We start from the raw sequence: 19217 nt of genomic DNA, 5'->3' as shown, positions 1-19217 counted from the left end.
ACAGCAACATAATTATAGTAGGGGATTTCAATACCCCACTGTCAAAAATGGACAGATCTTCCAAACAAAATATCAACAAAGATATTGCGGCATTGAACAATGCCCTAGATGAAATGGACTTAACTGATATATATAGAGCCCTTCATCCCAAAGAAGCTAAATACACATTCTTTTCAAATGCACATGGAACATTTTCAAAGATAGACCACATGATAGGACACAAAACGAGTCTCAACAAATTCAAGAAAATTAAAATCATACCAAGCATTTTCTCTGACCACAAGGGACTGAAACTGGAAACCAACCATGAAAACAAAACAAAACAAAACCCAAACACTCATAATTATGGAGATTGAATGGCATGCTATTAAACAATGAATGGGTCAAGAATGAAATTAGGGAAGAAATCAAAACGTTTCTGGAAACAAATGAAAACGAACTCACAACAACCTAAAACTTATGGGACACATCGAAGGCAGTCCTGACAGGGAAGTTTATAGCAATACAGGCCTACCTAAAGAAGATAGAAACATTTCAAACAAACAGCCTAACCCTACGCCTGCAAGAACTCGAGGAACAACAACAAAGACAGCCCAGAGCAAGCAAAAGGAAGGAAATAACCAAGATTAGAGCAGAATTAAATGACATAGAAACTACAAGCACAATTTTAAGGATCAATGAATCCAGGAGTTGGTTCTTTGGGAAGATAAACAAAATAGACAAACCTTTAAGTAGGCTCATCAAGAAAAGAAGAGAGAGGACACAAATAAACACAATCAGAAATGAAAGGGGAGAGATTACAACTGATACTACAGAAATAGAAGGGATTTAAGAAATTACTATGAAGAACTGTATGCCAAGAAATTTGAAAACCTAGGGGAAATGGACACATTTCTAGAAAAATATAATCTCCCAAATCTCAATGAAGAGGCAGAAAACCTGAACAGACCAATAACAGCAGATGAAATTGAAGCAGTAATCAAAAAACTCCTGAAGCACAAAAGCTGTAGACCAGATGGTTTCACAGGAAAATTCTACAAAGCATTTAAGGAAGAGCTAACCCCTATTCTCCACAGACTATTCCAAAAAATCCAGAAGGATGGAATACTCCCAAACTTCTTTTATGAAGCCAGCATCATCCTAATTCCAAAACCAGATAGAGACACAACAAAGAAAGAAAACTTCACTGATGAACATAGACACTAAAATCGTCAACAAAATATTGGCAAATTGCATCCAACAATATATCCACAAGATTATACACCATGACCAAGTGGGATTCATCCCAGAGATGCAAGGATGTTTCGATATTCGCAAATCAGTAAATGTAATACATCACATAAACAAAAGCAAAGACAAAAACCACATGATCATATCAATGGATGCAGAAAAAGCTTTAGATAAGGTACAACACCCATTTATGATAAAAACACTCAGCAAAGTGGGAATAAAGGGAGCAATCCTCAATATAATAAAGGCCATATATGAAAGACCTACAGCCAACATCATCTTCAATGGGCAAAAACTAAAAGCTTTTCCATTAAGATCAGGGACAAGACAAGAATGTCCACTTGTACCACTTCTATTCCATATAGTACTGGAAGTTTTAGCCACAGCTATCAGACAAGAAAAGGAAATAAAAGGCATCCAAATCTGAAAGGAGGAAACAAAACTGTCACTGTTTGCAGATGACATGATAGTGTACATGGAAAATCCTATAGACTCCACTAAAAAACTGTTCAAACTAATAAATGAATTTGGAAAAACAGCGGGTTATAAAGTCAATATCCAGAAATCAAAGGCATTTTTGTATACTAACAATAAATCAGCAGAAGCAGAAATCAAGAAAAAAACCCATTTGATATAGCAAAAACAAAAATAAACTATCTGAGAATAAACCTAACCAAGGAGGTAAAAGACGTGTACTCAGAACACTACACAACACTGAAGAAAGAAATCAAGGAAGACACAAATGGAAACTTAAACCGTGTTCATGGATTGAAAGAATTAACAACATCAAAATGTGCATACTACCCAAAGCAATTTACAGATTCAATACAATATCTATTAAAGTACCAATGGCATATTTCAAAGACATAGAACAAACACTTCAAAAATTTATATGGAATCACAAACAACCCTGAATAGCAGCTGTACTTTTGAGAAAGAAGAACAAAGTAGGGGGGATCACAATACCTGATATCAAACTGTATTACAAGGCCACTGTAATCAAAACAGCCTGGTACTGGCATAAAAACAGGCACATAGACCAATGAAACAGAACAGAGAGCCCAGAAATCAACCCAACTCTCTACAGTCAATTAATATTTGACAAAGGGGGCAGTAACATAAAATGGAGTGAAGATAGCCTCTTCAACAAATGGTGTTGGGAGAACTGAACAGCTACGTGCAAGAAAATGAAACTTGAGCACAGGCTTACACCATACACCAAAATAAATTCAAGGTGGATAAAAGACTTAAATATAAGCCATGACACCATGAAAGTCCTAGAGGAGAACATTGGCAGGAAAATCTCAGATGTTTCATGCAGCAACATTCTTACTGATATGCCCCCTAGAGCAAGGAATATAAAGGAAAAAATAAACAATAGGATTTCATCAAAATAAAAAAGCTTATGCACAGGTAAGAAAACAGTATTAAAATAAAAAGACAACCAACTGTATGGGAAAACATATTTGCCAATGATACCTCAGACAAAGGTTTAATCTCCAAAATATATAAAGAACTTACATGACTCCACTCTAAGAAGACAAGCAACCCAATTAAAAAGTGGGCAAAGGACTTGAACACACATTTCTCTAAGAAGGACATATGGAAAATCCAGGGACACATGAAAAGATGCTCAATATTGCTAGCTATCAGAGAGATGCAAATTAAAACCACAATGAGATACCACTTTACACCAGTCAGAATCACTATCATAAACATAGCATTAAACAACAAGTGTTGGAGAGGTTGTGGGGAAAAGGGGTCCCTAGTGCACTGTTGGTGGGATTGCAGACTGGTACAACCATTATGGGAAACAATATGGAATTTTCTCAGAAAACTAAAAATGGACCTGCCTTTTGACCCAGCCATTCCATTGCTGAGATTATATCCTAAGAACCCTAAAACACCAATCCAAAAAAACTTATGCACCCCAATGTTCATAGCAGCACAATTTACAATAGCTAAGAGTTGGAAGCAACCTAGGTGCCCATCAGTAAATGAATGGATCAAAAAATTATGGTACATATACACAATGGAATTCTATGCCGCAGAAAGAAAGAACTCCTACTCTTTGCAACAGCTTGGATGGAACTGGAAAGCATTATGCTCAGGGAAATAAGCCAGGCATTGAAAGACAAATACCAAATGATCTCACCTTCAACAGGAACATAATCAACAAAACAAACAAACAAGCAAAATATAACCAAAGACATTGAAATAGAGAACAGGGGGACAGCAACCAGAAGGGAAAGGGGAGGGAATTTCAGGGGAAAAGGGGGATGGATTTACAGGAACTAGTATAAAGGTTACATGGACAACTAAGGGGGGTGAAAATGGGAGGGAGGTGGGGAGCACAGGGGTGGGGGGCTGGAACAGGAGTAAAAGACAGAATACTGTACTTGAAAAAAATTAAATTTTAAAAATGAGGAAAAAAAGAAATGGAAGTGAGCCTTCTGGAAAAAAGAATTGGCTCAAATCTTATCAATATAGAAAAAAGGCAAAATTATGTTTGAGAAAAATGTTTTAAACCAAAAGGTAAATAGTTTAAAATGTGTTTAGAGTATATAAGAATCCTCAAAGAAAGTTGAAAAGAAAACTGTCAGGGATTCTGGATAATAACCTTTCCTTACAAAATGTCTTACTCCAAACACATAATGAAATGTATAAAAAAGGACAATACACTTTGGAAAAACAAAAGAAATTTCATTTTGGTATACTCTATATTTAAAATAATAACATTCAAAATATAGTCCCAATGAGTCTCTTACTGAAACTGGATAAAATAATTTTTAAATTTAAATGAAGAAATATTTGTATTTACAAATAAAAATTGTATAATTAATAATATATATTTATTCACAAGTAATAAATTACTGAAAATTGTAATTCAAAGATTGCTGGAAAATAAAGTACAGAAATAGAACTGAGAATAAGCACTTAATACTTGATATATTTTATTCAGTAGGAGAAAGATGAATACTTTTGATAAATGGTACTGAAATAATTGGCTTTATTCCTGGATGTAAATAAAGCAGACATCCTATATCACACCACAGCCAATAATTAATTCCAGATGTATTAAAATGTTAAATCTATGTGTGCATACATACCCACATAACTACACATGAAAAACTGTATACTCTTTTCCATTATTCTCTTGTCCCCTAATATTTTCTATAAGCTAGGCCTTCCTAAGGAACAGAAAACTCTGGAAATGGTTTGGGAAACATATTTTACAAAAATAAAATATAAAAATATAAGAATGCTTATTGCAGTATGACTTAAATTTCAGAGGAAACAAACAAATATTACAATTGAGGAATAGTAGAATAGGTGTTGGTATAAGCACACTGTGAAATATATTGAACCATCAAAATTATCGATGGCCTTGACAGAAAATTCAAAATGTGCAAGTGTTGAAAAGTAAATTACACATAAATGTGTATCATTTATTTTTGCAAAAACATACTAAAATAACCTACTTGTTAATGCTTAAGGACAAAAGAATATATGGGGGATATACAGAGGGGGAAGTAATTAAACATTACTCAAAGAAAATGAACAGAGGGGAAGAGAGTGAAGAATGAAGGGGATGGAGATATTTTTTTAAATTTATTGGTGTTGTTTCATTGGGTTGGGTGCACATGCATTACCTCTGTAATTTTGGAGGAGGGACTTAATAAATGACTTGAAATATATCAATGAAGAAAATAAAATTTCATTTAGAAATACTTTTTGATAGTAATGCAAACCTTTAGAATAAAAAAGTGTCTTTAACAATTCTTCCATTTGCAGATATTTTTCTCAAAATTTCTCAAATTGATTATAAAATATGCTTGCAGATAATGCTAAAATAAACAAACAAAAACCTTTAACATGGTATCTAATAAGAAAGGGAGCAGGGAATAAAAGGACAGACCAATAGTAACTTTGAATAGGTGATTTTCCTTCCAGAGAATGATATCTGGGCAATGTAGGAATCTGTTTGATGAGCATGAAAATCGAGATACAGGAAAAAAAAGGTTCATCATTGCGAAACATTAACTTAAATCTAAACAAAGCTAACCTGTGGGATATTTATTTTTAATAACAGAATTTCTTAATCCAGTACTTTTAGTAGGCTTCTACACTATAATGGTAGAGTTGAGTAGTTACAACAGAAATGGTATGGTCCACAAAAGCTAAAATATATACTATTGATCTAAGACACAATACATAATTCCAGTGATACATTTGTTGCTAGTGCAAAATTATGATGCTCTGGCATTTTTTTTCTCTTGAGAGTTTATCTCTGTATTTTTAAAAGATTTTTATTTACTTTTAGAAAAAGGAAAGGAGGGAGGAGAAGGGAGAGAAACATCTTGTATGTGAGATACATTGATTGGTTAACTCTCACACACTCCCAATTAGGGACCTGGCGCACAAACCAGGCATGTGCCTTGACGAGGAACAGAACCAGCAACCTTTCAGTTTGCAAGCCAGCAGTCAATCCACTGAGTGCACCATCCAGGGCTCTATTTTCTTTTATTCAGTTGTGTGTGTATACATATATAGCTTAACAAAGGGATACAAAACAAAAAATACAGTCACACTCCACATAATGATGTTCAGGTCAACAACTGACTGCATATACAATGGTGGCATATAGTATAGCCTAGATGTGTGGTATAGACAATGCCACTTAGGTTTGTGTAAGTAGACTATGATGTTTGAGCAGCAATAAAACTATCTAACAACACATTTCTCAGAACACACCCCTGCCATTAAGTGGTGCATGACTCTATATTTTAACTGACGTAATGCTTAGAATTTTTTTAAATTTAGAAAAAATATATACTTTTTTATACTTATAAAAGGAGGTTATATTTATAAAAGGATGTTAGCTACTTCATTTTTAATCTGAAACTGCTCACATCCAAGAAATTCTGGGTAAATTACCTTGTGTTGTACTCTCCCCTAAATTTCCTTGATGCTAAGGGATTTGTACTATTAAAAACTCCTCCTACAAGCCTTTTGAAGTCACTGCTCTAGTGTCCAGAAAAAAAGTTACCCTTGGGCTACTTGCTACTTACAAATAGATACATCTTTGTCTTCCTGGTTTATTTTTAGATCTGAGCTGCCATTTAAAAATCAAGAGCCATCACAAACTTTAAAAAATGTAGATTCCTGCATTCTCTGGAAGTCAGAAGAGCTGGCAAATGGTGCCCTATTTTCCCCACAGCATCGATTAGCTGGAACTGCCTGCTGGGAATCCTTTTTAACTACTCTCCCAATCAGTTTCTTTTGTTATTCTTTTGATACCTACACTTCACAAATTTCTTTAGTATGCTTACAACTTCTTTGTGGATGACAGTGAAGAATAGCTTCCTTTTTTTGTTCTCCTGATGCACTCGTAACATCAAGATTGTTAGCTTATTATGATGTATCTACTTCTCTATAAAAATTCCTTGAACACTTGGTAACATTTCGCCTGAAAAAAAATTAGGTTTGGAGTTTTGTCAATAGCTACTGTATTCACATATAAACATCCCTTTTCCTGTGTTTGTAAGTGCCTTTTAAGAGTTCTGATTTTCTTTGAGTCATTTTCATCTTCCTAAAAAAATAATGTTTAAGTTTTTGAATACATCAGAAACAATAGTATTAGATACAGCATTTTAAATCAGTAACTATAATGTTTCTATCCATACTCATGTTTATCCATTTTTCAAAACTATTGCTGTTTGTCTTTTCACATTTTTTCTTCATAAGTGTCACCAATGTTTTGTCTATATTCTTGTTTGTTTTTATATTAGGCATTATAAGTAGTTAAAAGGATGTCAGTCTGAATAAGGTCCTTCTGACACATTACACACATTATCTCCCCCAACAAATCCCAAGATTATTTCATGTTCCATAAGAAATAATTGACAGGAGAAAATTTTCTTAAGTCATTACCCTCAATGGATCATTCTTCAATTGCATATCTTGCCTGATGTTGAGTAAAGTCTGCAGAAACAGTGGTCTTTCAACAAATAATACTAATGACAACAGTGAATATAACAATGACTAACATTTGATATTTGTTATTACATGCACAATTCTAAATACTTTGTCTTATTTGATTCTCACACAAAATTATGAGGTAGGTATTATAATTATTTCCATTTTAGAATTTCTACTAAGACACACATGTATAAAAACAGAAAAATTCTGGGGAAAGTTAAATACTAAACAGGTAACAACTACCCTTCAGGAAGGAAAATGGGTACAAGGATAATGTTCAAAGGGTATGTTGTCTTATTTGTAATGTTTAAATCTTTTATAAGGAAACTATATTCATGAATTATTTCTGCAATTAAAATAAGAGACATGATAAAAAGATATGCCAAGGATAATGTCCATCAGGGTACTGTGTGTAATGGCAAAAACTCTGGAGGTAACTTCAATGTCTATCAATAGGAATTTGATAAAATGGTATTACGGCAACACAAGGACACACCATAAAGCCATTAAAGGATCTCTATTTACTGAGTGCAAAGTTTTTCATTATTGTTTTTAGAATAAGAAAGCCTAGATTTTCTGAAGAGCAAAAAGTAGGTTGTCTTAAAAAATAAAGATGTCACCTCTGTTATTAAAGGTATTTTAAAAAATAAAGGCATTTTATAATCCATCATGTAAACAAATGGACTTAAGAGTCATATAAATTTATGATTAATTAAATAAGGATGTAACAACTATAGACAAATTAGGGGAAAAAAGAAATAAAAATCACAGGATTACAATTTAGCATAAATTCTCTAATTTTTTAAGGTTATGAAGGTGTCAAAAGTTGTGTAATTTTCAGTATTTGCTAGGTTCAGTTACCTGGTGTCAAGAGAAATACAAATTTTATTAAAGAGCTTCCAAAATGTATTTTACTACTGGGGTGTTATTCCTACATTTTACTTGGACTGAATAAACTGTAGTCAATAAATAACATGTTTCTACATTATTCAGAATAATTATGATTAAGATAATTATCTGATGTCGAATAGTTTTAAGGTGTAATTAAAAGCCTTCCCATACATTTCATATATTCTATGGTTTATCACCAGTACAAATTTTGATGTTGAATAACTTGTGAGGCATAATTAAAAGTTTTCCCACATTCCCTAAATTCACAGGGTTTCTCAGCAGTATGAATTCTGTGATGACTAATAAGTTGTGAACTCTGAGAATAGGCTTTCCCACATACCTTACATTCATAGGGTTTCTCACCAGTATGAATTCTCTGGTGTCGAGTAAGGTCTGAACCAGAGCGAAAAGCCTTTTCACATTCCTTACATTCATAGGGTTTCTCACCTGTATGAATTCTCTGATGTTTAATAAGTTGTGAGCTCTGACTAAAGGCATTGCCACATTCCTTACATTCATAGGGTTTCTCCCCCGTATGAATTCTCTGATGTTGAGTAAAGTTTGAGCCACTACTAAAGGCTTTCCCACATTCTTTACATTCATAGGGCTTCTCACCAGTGTGAATTCTCTGATGTCTAGTGAAGTTTGAACCACTACTAAAGGCCTTCCCACATTCCTTACATTCATAAGGCTTCTCACCAGTGTGAATTCTCTGATGTCGAGTAAGGTCTGAGCCACAAATAAAGGTTTTTCCACATTCCTTACATTCAAAGGGTTTCTTGCCAGTATGAATTTTCTGATGATGACTGAGTCTTGAGGGATGTCTAAAGGCCTTTCCACATTCCTTACATTCATAGGGTTTTTCAATAGTATGAATTATCTGATGTGTAATAAGCTGTGAGTCATGTGTAAAGGTTTTCCTATATTCCCTAGATGCATAGTATTTCTCTTTATTATGAATAATTTGCTGTAATGTAAAGGATGGATGCTGACTAAAAGTGGGCATGCCTTCATGGGTGTATATTGGTTGACTGAAATGTCCCTCCTGAGAGTCATGTTGTCTCTCAAATTGGTCATTACATTCCCAATCATCTCTGAAACTAGAGCACTGAAGGTTATGTCTTGTAAGTCTTCCCATTATCTCCCACTGGGTTGACTCTATTTCATAAATTTCCTTCTTCAGAAATAATTTCTTGGCTTCACATCTTGATCCCAGGACTGAAAAAAAAATATAAAAGCAATCATTCAGATATTTTTTGCTTGGGAAAAATAAAGCTCCAATTAAAATGGAAGAATTAAACCATATTTAAAAAAATAGGCTGGAGGAGTGAGGAGACGTCGCATAGGTGAGGGCAGAAAGTAAGCCGCTGGTTTCCAAACATTACTACAAATAGGAATTATGTAGGGGAACTTGCTAAATATACAGATAACTTAGTCATATCTCCTTCATTACAGGATAACTCTAATAATACACACACACACACGCACACACACACACACACACACACACATTCATGTAAGAGAATGCCACAGTGTAAAGTGTAAAGAAAATGATCATAAGTAGTTAACAGAGTTGACAGGAATAAGTTAATATGTCAAAGGAAAAATTTTAAGGGGTTGGCAAACTATGCCTGCAGCACTGCAACAATTTTTATAAGTTTTATTGGAACACGGCCACACTTATTCATTTATGTATTGTGTATGGCTATTTTTGAGCTACCATGATAGAAGTGAATAGTTGCAACAGAGCCCACATTGACTGTGAGCCTAAAATATTTACAATCTGACCCTTTAAGAAAAAGCTTGCTAGCTGCTGGATAGATATGTTTTATCTATTACATTAGCCACTAGCATATTATCTGTTTAAACTGAGCATAATTAAAATTAAATAAAACTTCAAATTCAGTTGGCACTATTCATATTTCCACTGTTCAATAGCTGAATGTGGCTAATGGCTACTGTATTGGAAATTGCAAATATAGAATATTTCCATCATTGCAGAAAATTCTATTTGACAGCACCTGTCTAGACTCAGTAACTGGAGGCCCAGAGTCTTTTTAACAAATGATAAAGAAATAGAGACTAGCAATCCAGATGGGCAAATAGCTTAAGAAAAGCCAAAAGTTGAATTAATCTAGCATCAGTGGTAGCAGGAAGGATTCTTTTTTGACTAGGTATCTTTGGGGTTTGATGAAAATACTATTTGCCTTGGAATTCTGTGACACTGACCTTAGAAGAACTTAACACATGCACAAGCACTATAATGGTGCTGACCAACTGACAGGAAGGGCATTTGCAGGGCAAAGAAAAGAAATGAAGATATAAAGGAAGGTAGTGTATTGCTATTGAAATATCAGAGGTACAAGAGCCAGTTATATAAGTTTTCAACTCAAACTCAGCTAATAACAAGCATTGTTTTCCTGGGCAAATGAGTTCATCTTGTTGAGCCCCCAATTCTCTTGTCTATATAACAGGAATGACAACTAACACAATCATTGTGAGGACTGGGAAAAATATGTAAAAAGTACTTGGTATAAAATACTATTTTGTATTTGAGAGATAACATTATGAAAGAATTTCTCTACAAACATGGGAACATAAGGCAAGTATTTTGAAGAGCATACTATGAACCCAGAGGGAAACCTCATGCCAAAGAAATGAAAATTATTCTAGTATCATCATCTTTCTCTTCCCCTCATATAATGCTTCAGCAAATACTGTCTAATCTTGCTCCTAAGTAGTGTTTGAAACTCTTCCATCTGTCCTTACTACCTAATATGAAATCCCTATCTCTTGGACTACTAGAATAGCCTCCTACCTAGTTTTTCCCACTTAAGGTTTACAATCTTGAACCCACATCACTAGAATGGCATTGCCTGCCACTGCTCTGCTTACAATTCTTCAATGAATTCCCATGGTATTGCTCTTATAATAAAAGCTAAGCTCCTGAACATGGTCTCCAAAGCTCTGAATAATCTGGTTCTTGCCTGACTCTTCAACCAAATCTCATACTCTGGTCCCTTTTGGTTTCCAAGCTCCATCCACACTGTCCCTATTTTGCAATTCTTCGAATACTCCCAGCTCTTATTCCCTTTTAAGACCTTTTCAGGTACTGTTCTCTATATCTAGAAGATGTTTTCTTTCACTGTTAGCCTTGGTCACTATTACCCATTTTCCAAATCTCTACTTAAAAAACATACTTTTGGAGGTCTTCTCTGATCCCATTACCAAATAATACCCTCCTTGTAATCACCTTTTTAGCACTCTATGCTACTCCTTAACAGGATTTTCACAAATTGTAATTACATATTTTTAAGGTTCTTTTAATATCCTTTTCTCTCAATAGATCTTAAGTTTTGTGAAGGCAAGAAAAATGTCTGATGTCTTCATCAATGTGTATTCAATGCTGAGCACAGTATCTCCCCAATAGTGGAAGCCCAACAAATATTTATTGACTGACTCAGCATGTATGCTCTTTAATAATAGAGTTGAAAATATTCTTCTAGAGAAAAAGCACATACTCTTTTTAAACATGGCACACTGAATATACATATGCATTTGTTACTATTCCTTCTAAGTGACAGTAATGATATTAAATGAAAGAAGAAACTCTATTAGTACAAAGGGAATGAGAGAGGAAAGAACGGCAAAAAGATTTTGGAAGAAACAGAGTATATGTAATATACAAAGTAACAAATGATGTATCAACCATTAAAAAAGCCTAAGAAAACAAAGATTATTCCTATTGTAGATTCCCAAATATTCTCAAGAATTGAAATCATGAGGTACCTTTAGAAAGTAGGGTGCATGAGGGGCTGCAAACAGGAAGATTAATTGAAATCTGAATGAAACAGGCTGACCACAGATTCTCAAACCTACCTCATACAGCAGGCTGATTCCCCCATCTACTATATCCAGTAAACTCCCAGACTCTGTCAGCCAAGCTTATTTTTATTAATTCCCAGAAAGAGAGTAGAGGATTTCATTTTGGAGAAAGCCAGCCCCAAAGAAAAGACCTAATAGCTGTTCTCAGCCAATAAAGTATTCTAGGCAGATCAATACCAATAAATCTACACCTCCTTAGACATCAAAGCTCTAATCAGTTTTTTAAAATTTTATTTAGTTATTTTTCAAGTACACTTTTTTGTCCATTTCTCCCATCCCAGCCCCCCCACCCCCCGCCCTGTGCTCCCCACCTCCCTTCCATTTCCTCCCCCCCTAGTCCTCATCCCTGTGTCTTTCATACTTGTTCTTCAAAATCCCTCCCCTCTTTCCCCCTTAAATTTCCTTCCCTCTCCCCTCTGGTCACTGCCCACTTGTTCTCTATTTCAGTGTGTAATCAGCTTTTTAATGCCAGTGTTTTATATGCAGACAGCCTTGAGTCACTAGCTACTTCAGGAAATTTTGAAACATATTAAGAGATTAAAGTAAACATAGAAGAAAAAAGAACTCAGGAAAGAGAGACAATAGAAATTTTAAAACTCAAAAGAAGGATGCTTCTATAAACAACATACAACAATCCCACAAAAAAATGTCAGAAAAAGAAATAAAGAACAGTACCTGAAAAGGTCTTAAGAGGGAATAAGAGCTGGGAGTATTCGAAGAATTGCAAAATAGGGACAGTGAGGATGGAGCCTGGAAACCAAAAGGGACCAGAAATATTCAAAGAAGGAAAAAAGGTTCTTTGTAAAAATTAATTCAAGGATTAGAACTTAATAAAATCCCACAGAAATACAACATAAAAAGAAAGATGGAAAATAAATTCTAGGGCTAGAACAAGAAATTAAAGATTTCAATGACCAGTTTTCAATCATTCAAAAATTTTATGAGCCCTTCCTATGTGTCAGACATGGTACCAGGCACTGGATATAAAAAGTAAACAAAGTGTAAAACATAGTGTAGAGAACAGAGAAAATGATGGGGAACAGATGATCAAGAAAATTTCAATTATTTAAAGTTTCCAGAATAAAATTTCTCAGTGTGTTCGCAGCTAAATGAAAGAATGTAATCAATCAACATCATGTTATCTCAACATGAAATATTAGAACATCATAACTAAAGAACTCTAAAAGCTTCCACTCAAAGGAATTAAACAGGTCACATAAAAGAATTAAAAACTTAAATGTGTTTTGGAATTCTCAAAAACACCAGATGTGAGAAGATTTTAGAAATCCATGGGGCAATGTCATCAATATTTTGACAGCAAGTTTTTCAACCTAAAATTACATCTCCAGAAAAAATTAATTAAACATGAGGGTGAAATGAAAACATTTTCAGACAATGCGAGGACCCACAAAATATACTTTCTATTTACTTCTCTTACATACTTCCCTTGGTTGCTTTTGGAAGATGTGCTTCAGGATAAGGAGAGAATAAATTAAGAAAGAGGAAGGCAAGAGATCCAACAGTCAAGGTATACAAAAATAAAGAAGAGAGACACAAGGAATTGAAAGGAGAGAAGTAAAGGGAATCAATGGGATGATGCTAAGGGAATCCACACAATGATAATGAAGAGAAATTCTAAAATGACAGCTATGTAACAGTCTCAGCTGGGGCAGAAAAGCAGAGGGCTAGAGGAATGTCTGTTAAAAAATAAACCAGTTACCTGTTGTATAAAAACAGATTAGTAACAGATAAACAGAAAACTAAGACTTCTCAATGAAGATAAGGATTAACTTTCTCGAAGTTAATCCTTCCATTATCTTCCATGAAGATAAGCAGGGAAATTAATGGCGCTCAGAAATGAAAGCCAATTATCTAGTCCCTGAGTGAAGTGAATAATGACTTTAAAAAAAAGAACAACTGTAGCCCTAGCCAAGTGGCTTACTTGGTTGGAGTGTTGACTTGTACACCAAAAGGCTGTGGGTTTGATTCCAAGTCAGGGCACATATGGGAGGCAACCAATCAATATTTCTCTCATATAGAGGTTTCTCTCTCTCTCTCTCTCTCTCTTGCCTCCTTCATCTCTCTCCAAATACCAATAAATACATTTTAAAAGCTGTGAGATAATTATATGTGGAAGATGAGGAAAGAGGTTGTAATGTAAGCTATTATCTTCAAATGTCATAGTGAAAAGTCAATCATTACTAAAACTAGATTTTTTAAAAAAATTATCTGAGAAAGAATAGAAATGGTGACTGCCCCCCAACCCCTGCAAAAAAAAAAAAAAATGGTGACAGTCATGGGAAACGAAAATTGTATAGAAAATAAATGTAAAACATGACTCCCAGAAGAATACAGAAATGATATGGAACCAAAAATAAAACAGCTTTCTAGAGCTGTAGAAGACTTAGTGATAGTATGGTTCCCTTCTGTGCTAAGCAGAATTTATGAAGAGAGATTTTAACTAGTTATATTTTGGTAGAATTTCTGAAGTTCGAAAGAAAAAGAAAACTCTACAGAACTAAATTCCTAGATGAATCAGGTTGTATCTTACTTCCATGTTTGTGTTTGGTGTTGCCCCCTAAAATTCTCTTAAAGTTTGAATGGTCACCAGATTATAAAGAAAACTGGATTTCTGGTCTTTCTGAAAGACTGGATTATCTGGCATCACTGGACTGCCCTCTCACATGACAGGTGTCTCCTGGCCTTAAGTGCTTACCCCTTTGAGACAGGGTATATAGTCTCTCTCTTATTAGCCATCTCTGCTGCTGCCTAGTCCCACGTAAAGCCTCAGGCCAAAGTCAGTTGCCATGTACATCTGCAACATTGCTTTCCTTGTTTTCACCTTCATTTCTAAAGAGTTTCTGCTGGATATATAGAATTCTGGGTTGACAGTTCTTTTGCACAATAAAGTAGTGTTCCACTTTCTTTTGGCCTACCTGGTTTATGAAGTGAAATCCATTTATTCAAGTAAGTTTCCCTACAAGCACAGCATTATATTCCTATGGTTCTTTCAATACTTTTTTTTTTTTGTCATCCATTTTCAGCAATTTGATGATATGTTTGAACATGGATTCCTTTGGGTTTATCCTATTTGAGGTGGTTGAGTTTCTTGAATTGGTGTATCTTTCACCAATGCTGGTAAACCATTATTTCTTCAAATAGTTTTTTTCAGTCCTAAACTTTCTCTTCCTCTTTTGGGATTAACATGTCATTCAACAAAAATGTTAAGCCTTCAATGTAGTCTCACATGTCCCTGAAGTTGTATTCTTTTTAAGTTTTCAAGCTTTTTTTCTGTTATTCATATTGGCTAATTAATTTTAATCTACCTTCAAGTTCACTAATTTTCCTCCATTCTCCTATTGAGTCTATCCAGTTTTTTAAAATTTTGACCATTGTATTTTTCAGTTCTAAAATTTCCATTTGTTTTTTATGTCTTTTTTTAAAATCCTGAGCCATAGGATTTTAAAACACACCCAGAGGATATGTTTTTTAATGATCAGAGAGAGAGAGAGAAAGGGAGGGAAACATCAATGTGAAAGAGAAACATTGTCGGTTGCCCCCTGTATGCTCTCTGACTGGGGATCGAACCTCAACCTAGGTATGTACCATGACTGGGAACTGAACCCGCAAGCTTTTGGTATATGGAACAATGTTCCAGCCAACTCAACCAGAGCTATATCTTCTGTCTTTTAATTGTATCATTTGATTTTCAGCTATTGAGTTATATGGGTTCTGTACATACTTTTCAGATATCAAACCTTTATCAGGGATATGATTTGCAAATATTTTCTCCCATTCCATAATTTAACTTTTCGTTGTCTTGATGTTTTCCTTTGCTGTGCAGGTTTTTAGTTTGCTTTTTAGTCCCACTTGTTTATTTTTGCTTTTGGTCTCAAATCCAAAAGATTCGGGGCTGATTTCAAGACCCTTACTATCTGTTTTCTTCTAAGAGTTTTATGGTTTCAGGTCTTTTGTTCAAGTATTTAGTTCATATTTATTTGATTTTCTGTTTATGATGTAAGATAGTGGTCCAGTTTCATTCTTTTGCATATTTGTTAAGTTTTCCCAGCATCACTTATAAAGGAAACTGTCCTTTCCCCACTGCATATTCTTGGTTCCTTTTTAGTGAATTTATTGACCACCTACGTGTGGTTTTATGCCAATACCATATTATTTCAATTTGTGTGGTTTTGTAATATACAGCTGATCCCTGACCCACACAGGGGCTGGGGCACTGACCACCCAAGAAGTTAAAAATCTGCATATACCTTATTTAGCGGGGTATAATGCACTCCCATGTAAAATGTACACTCACATTTTTCATCCAAACTTTTGGGGGAAAGTCTTTTGTTTTAATTTTTAAATTCATTTATTTATATTTAGATTTTTTTTTGTATTATAAAGTCAGCCCTTCACCTATGTGATTTCCCAATCATGGTTAAAAAATATAGTTGACTCTTGAACAATGTGGATTTGAACTTAAGCATTTAAGAGGACCCATGCAGTTCAAACCACTGTTCAAAAGTCCACTATAGCTTGAAAGCAGAAAAAGTGATGCTTGCAGATGCCTCCTTCTTTCTCAAAATTGCTTTGCTATTCAGGGTCTTTTGTGGTTCCATACAAATTTTAGGATTGTTTCTATTTCTCTGAAAGTTGCCATTGTAATTTTTATAGGACTGCACTAAATCTGTAGGTTTCTTTGGGTTCTTTCTATAGATATTTTAACAAAACTAATCCTTTAACTTCTTTCATCAGTCTCCTGGAGTTTTCAGTGATTATATTTATTCCAAGGTATTTTATTCTTTTAGATGCAATTGAAAATGAAATAGTTTTTAAATTTTTCTGAGTGTTTGTTATGAGTGTATAGAAACACAACTGATTTTTGCATACTGATTTTGTATCCTGCAATTTTATTGAACTCATTTATTACTTCTAATAGTTTTTTTGATGGGGGTCTGTAGGGTTTTTTTTTTATACATATAAAATATCATGCTACCTGCAAATATTGGGTTGGCCAAAAAGTCTGTTGGTTTTTTTCTGTAAAATAAAGGATACATTTTTCATTTTCACCAGTAACTTTATTGATTTGAATATTTTGAGTATGTCAGCTATCTCCCACTATTGGCTTCTTGTAGTAGAAGCCAGGCATGCTCCTAAATATCTTCCAATGCATAAGGTAGCCCTACAGCAAAGAATTGTTTGGCCAAAGCGTCAATAGTACCAAAAAATTTCATAAACCATTTCTGACATGTTTGATCAGTCATAGCACCTTCTCCATACATTGCACAAATATTTTTTTACATTACAATTGTGTTTTTATCTTTCTTGAGATTTTAAAGCATAATACTTCAAAAATGTTGCTTATTTTCTTCCATCTTCAATATTAAAATGGCTACACAAAAATTCACCAATTTTGATAACATTTTTAAATGCACACTGATAGGATAGCTGTCACAATACAATCTAACAAAATTGTTTCAAATGGCGTTATAGACAAATAAGCACTACTAGAGCTGTCAAAGGAGAAAATGTAACAGACTTTTTTGGTCAATCCAATGGAAACAGTTTCACTTCTTCCTTTCCAATTTAGATGCCTTTCATTTCTTTTTCTTGCCTTACTGTTCTGGTGAAGACTTTCAGTGCTATTTTAAATAAAATTGGCAAGAATTTTGGTCTTGTTCCTGATATGGAAAAAAAACTTTTAGCTTTTGCCACTGAGTATAATGTTAGCTGTGGGCTTGCCATATATGGCTTTCATTATGTTGAGGCATGTTCCCTCTACACCCACCTTTGTTGAAAGTTCTTATCATGAATGGATGCTTCTAAAATTCAACATTTTAGCCCTGGCTGGTATGGCTCAATGCACTGAGCACCAGCCTGTGAACCAAAGGGTAGCTGGTTCAATTCCCAGTCAGGTCATGTGCCTGGGTTGCAGGACAGTTCCCTGTTGAGAGGCACGTGGGAGGCAACCACACATTGATGCTTTTCTCCCTCTCCTTCTCCCTCTCCTTCCCTCTTTCTAAAAATAGATAAATTAAATCTTTTTTAAAAATTCAACATTTTAAATGAATCTTTACTTAATGTAATTTTAAAGTTCATGTGGAAACCAAAAAGGCAAGTATAACCATATACTTCTGACGAGAAAGGTATAGGGATCTGTCCTACCAGAGAGAAGAATGTTTTAAAGAAGCAACAGTAATTAGGACAGAAATAGATTTTAAAAAGCCAATGTAACAATTATGAATTATGTATACATAGAATTTAATATGTGACAAAAGAAAAACTGTGAACAGTAGAAAACAGATAGACTTTTTATTCAGTGGGGAATACATAATTTATTCTCTGTATGGGTAACAATTATGACAAATCTCTATTTCACATTTTTCATAAAAATCAATGCCAGTTACATTAATAGGATTTTAATAAGAAATTCAAAACATTAAAAAAAAAAAACAAACCAGGAGAAAATTGGGCTAGAAAAAGGTTTTAAGACACTCAAAGCACATAGAAAGAAGAATTCTTTTATTTTATTTTTATTTTCATTCTTTCCATCATCATCTATAAAGTAGAATTTTTATAAACTCTATGTTATAATTTAACTAATGATATAATTTATTCATATTAAAAAAAGAGTTACTATTCATCAAAAGATAACATAAAGAAACTAAATAAAAAAGTTACAACTGGCTTGGGCTGGTGTAGCTCAGTGAATTGAGTGCCCACCTGCTAGTTTGATTTCCAGTCTCGGGCACATGCCTGAGTTGTGAGCCAGGTTCCCAGTAGGGGGCATGCGAGAAGCATCCACACAATGATGTTTCTCTCCCTTCCCCTCTCTAAAAATAAATAAAATCTTTAAAAAAAAGCTACAACTGGAAAAGATGTCTATAAAACATGTTACTGACCAAAAATTAAGTATCCAGAATATATTAAAAATTCCAACAAATCTTAGGAAAAAGACTAATAGTCTAATACAAAAATGATCAAAGTATCATTACACAAAAGACACACTAATGGCCAAATAACAAATGGAAATGTAATAATCTTAATGGTAACCAGGAACACAATTTAAACCAATGAAATAAGATTTTATACTCATGAATCATAAGAAAATGAAAAACATCCTACATATCAATTATAGGGAGAGCAGGTGATACAAACACTTGTAAAAGACTGGCATTAACCAGTAAAGCTGTGTAAATAGGTATGCCAAGACCCAGCAATTATAAACT

The 19217-nt window shown here is 34.2% G+C and overlaps 1 protein-coding gene across 2 annotated transcripts in view; it reads right to left on the bottom strand.

The window, feature by feature from the left end:
- Positions 1 to 5737: 5737 nt before the first annotated feature.
- The window catches only part of ZNF566 (zinc finger protein 566), a 32071-nt gene continuing 18591 nt past the window's right edge, over positions 5738 to 19217 (bottom strand). For both annotated transcript variants that reach the window (XM_037155265.2, XM_037155263.2), the window contains exon 5: positions 5738 to 9321. In XM_037155265.2, the coding sequence (XP_037011160.2) occupies positions 8297 to 9321 (1025 nt within the window). In that variant the 3' untranslated portion in view covers positions 5738 to 8296. The remainder of the gene's footprint in view (positions 9322 to 19217) is intronic.

The sequence above is a fragment of the Artibeus jamaicensis genome, unplaced genomic scaffold (genome assembly GCF_021234435.1).
Source record: "Artibeus jamaicensis isolate MK-2021 breed Jamaican fruit bat unplaced genomic scaffold, CSHL_Jam_final contig_464, whole genome shotgun sequence".
NCBI lineage: Eukaryota > Metazoa > Chordata > Mammalia > Chiroptera > Phyllostomidae > Artibeus > Artibeus jamaicensis.
Note: the sequence above shows the minus strand (reverse complement) of the source record. Positions and strands in the feature narration are given on the sequence as shown.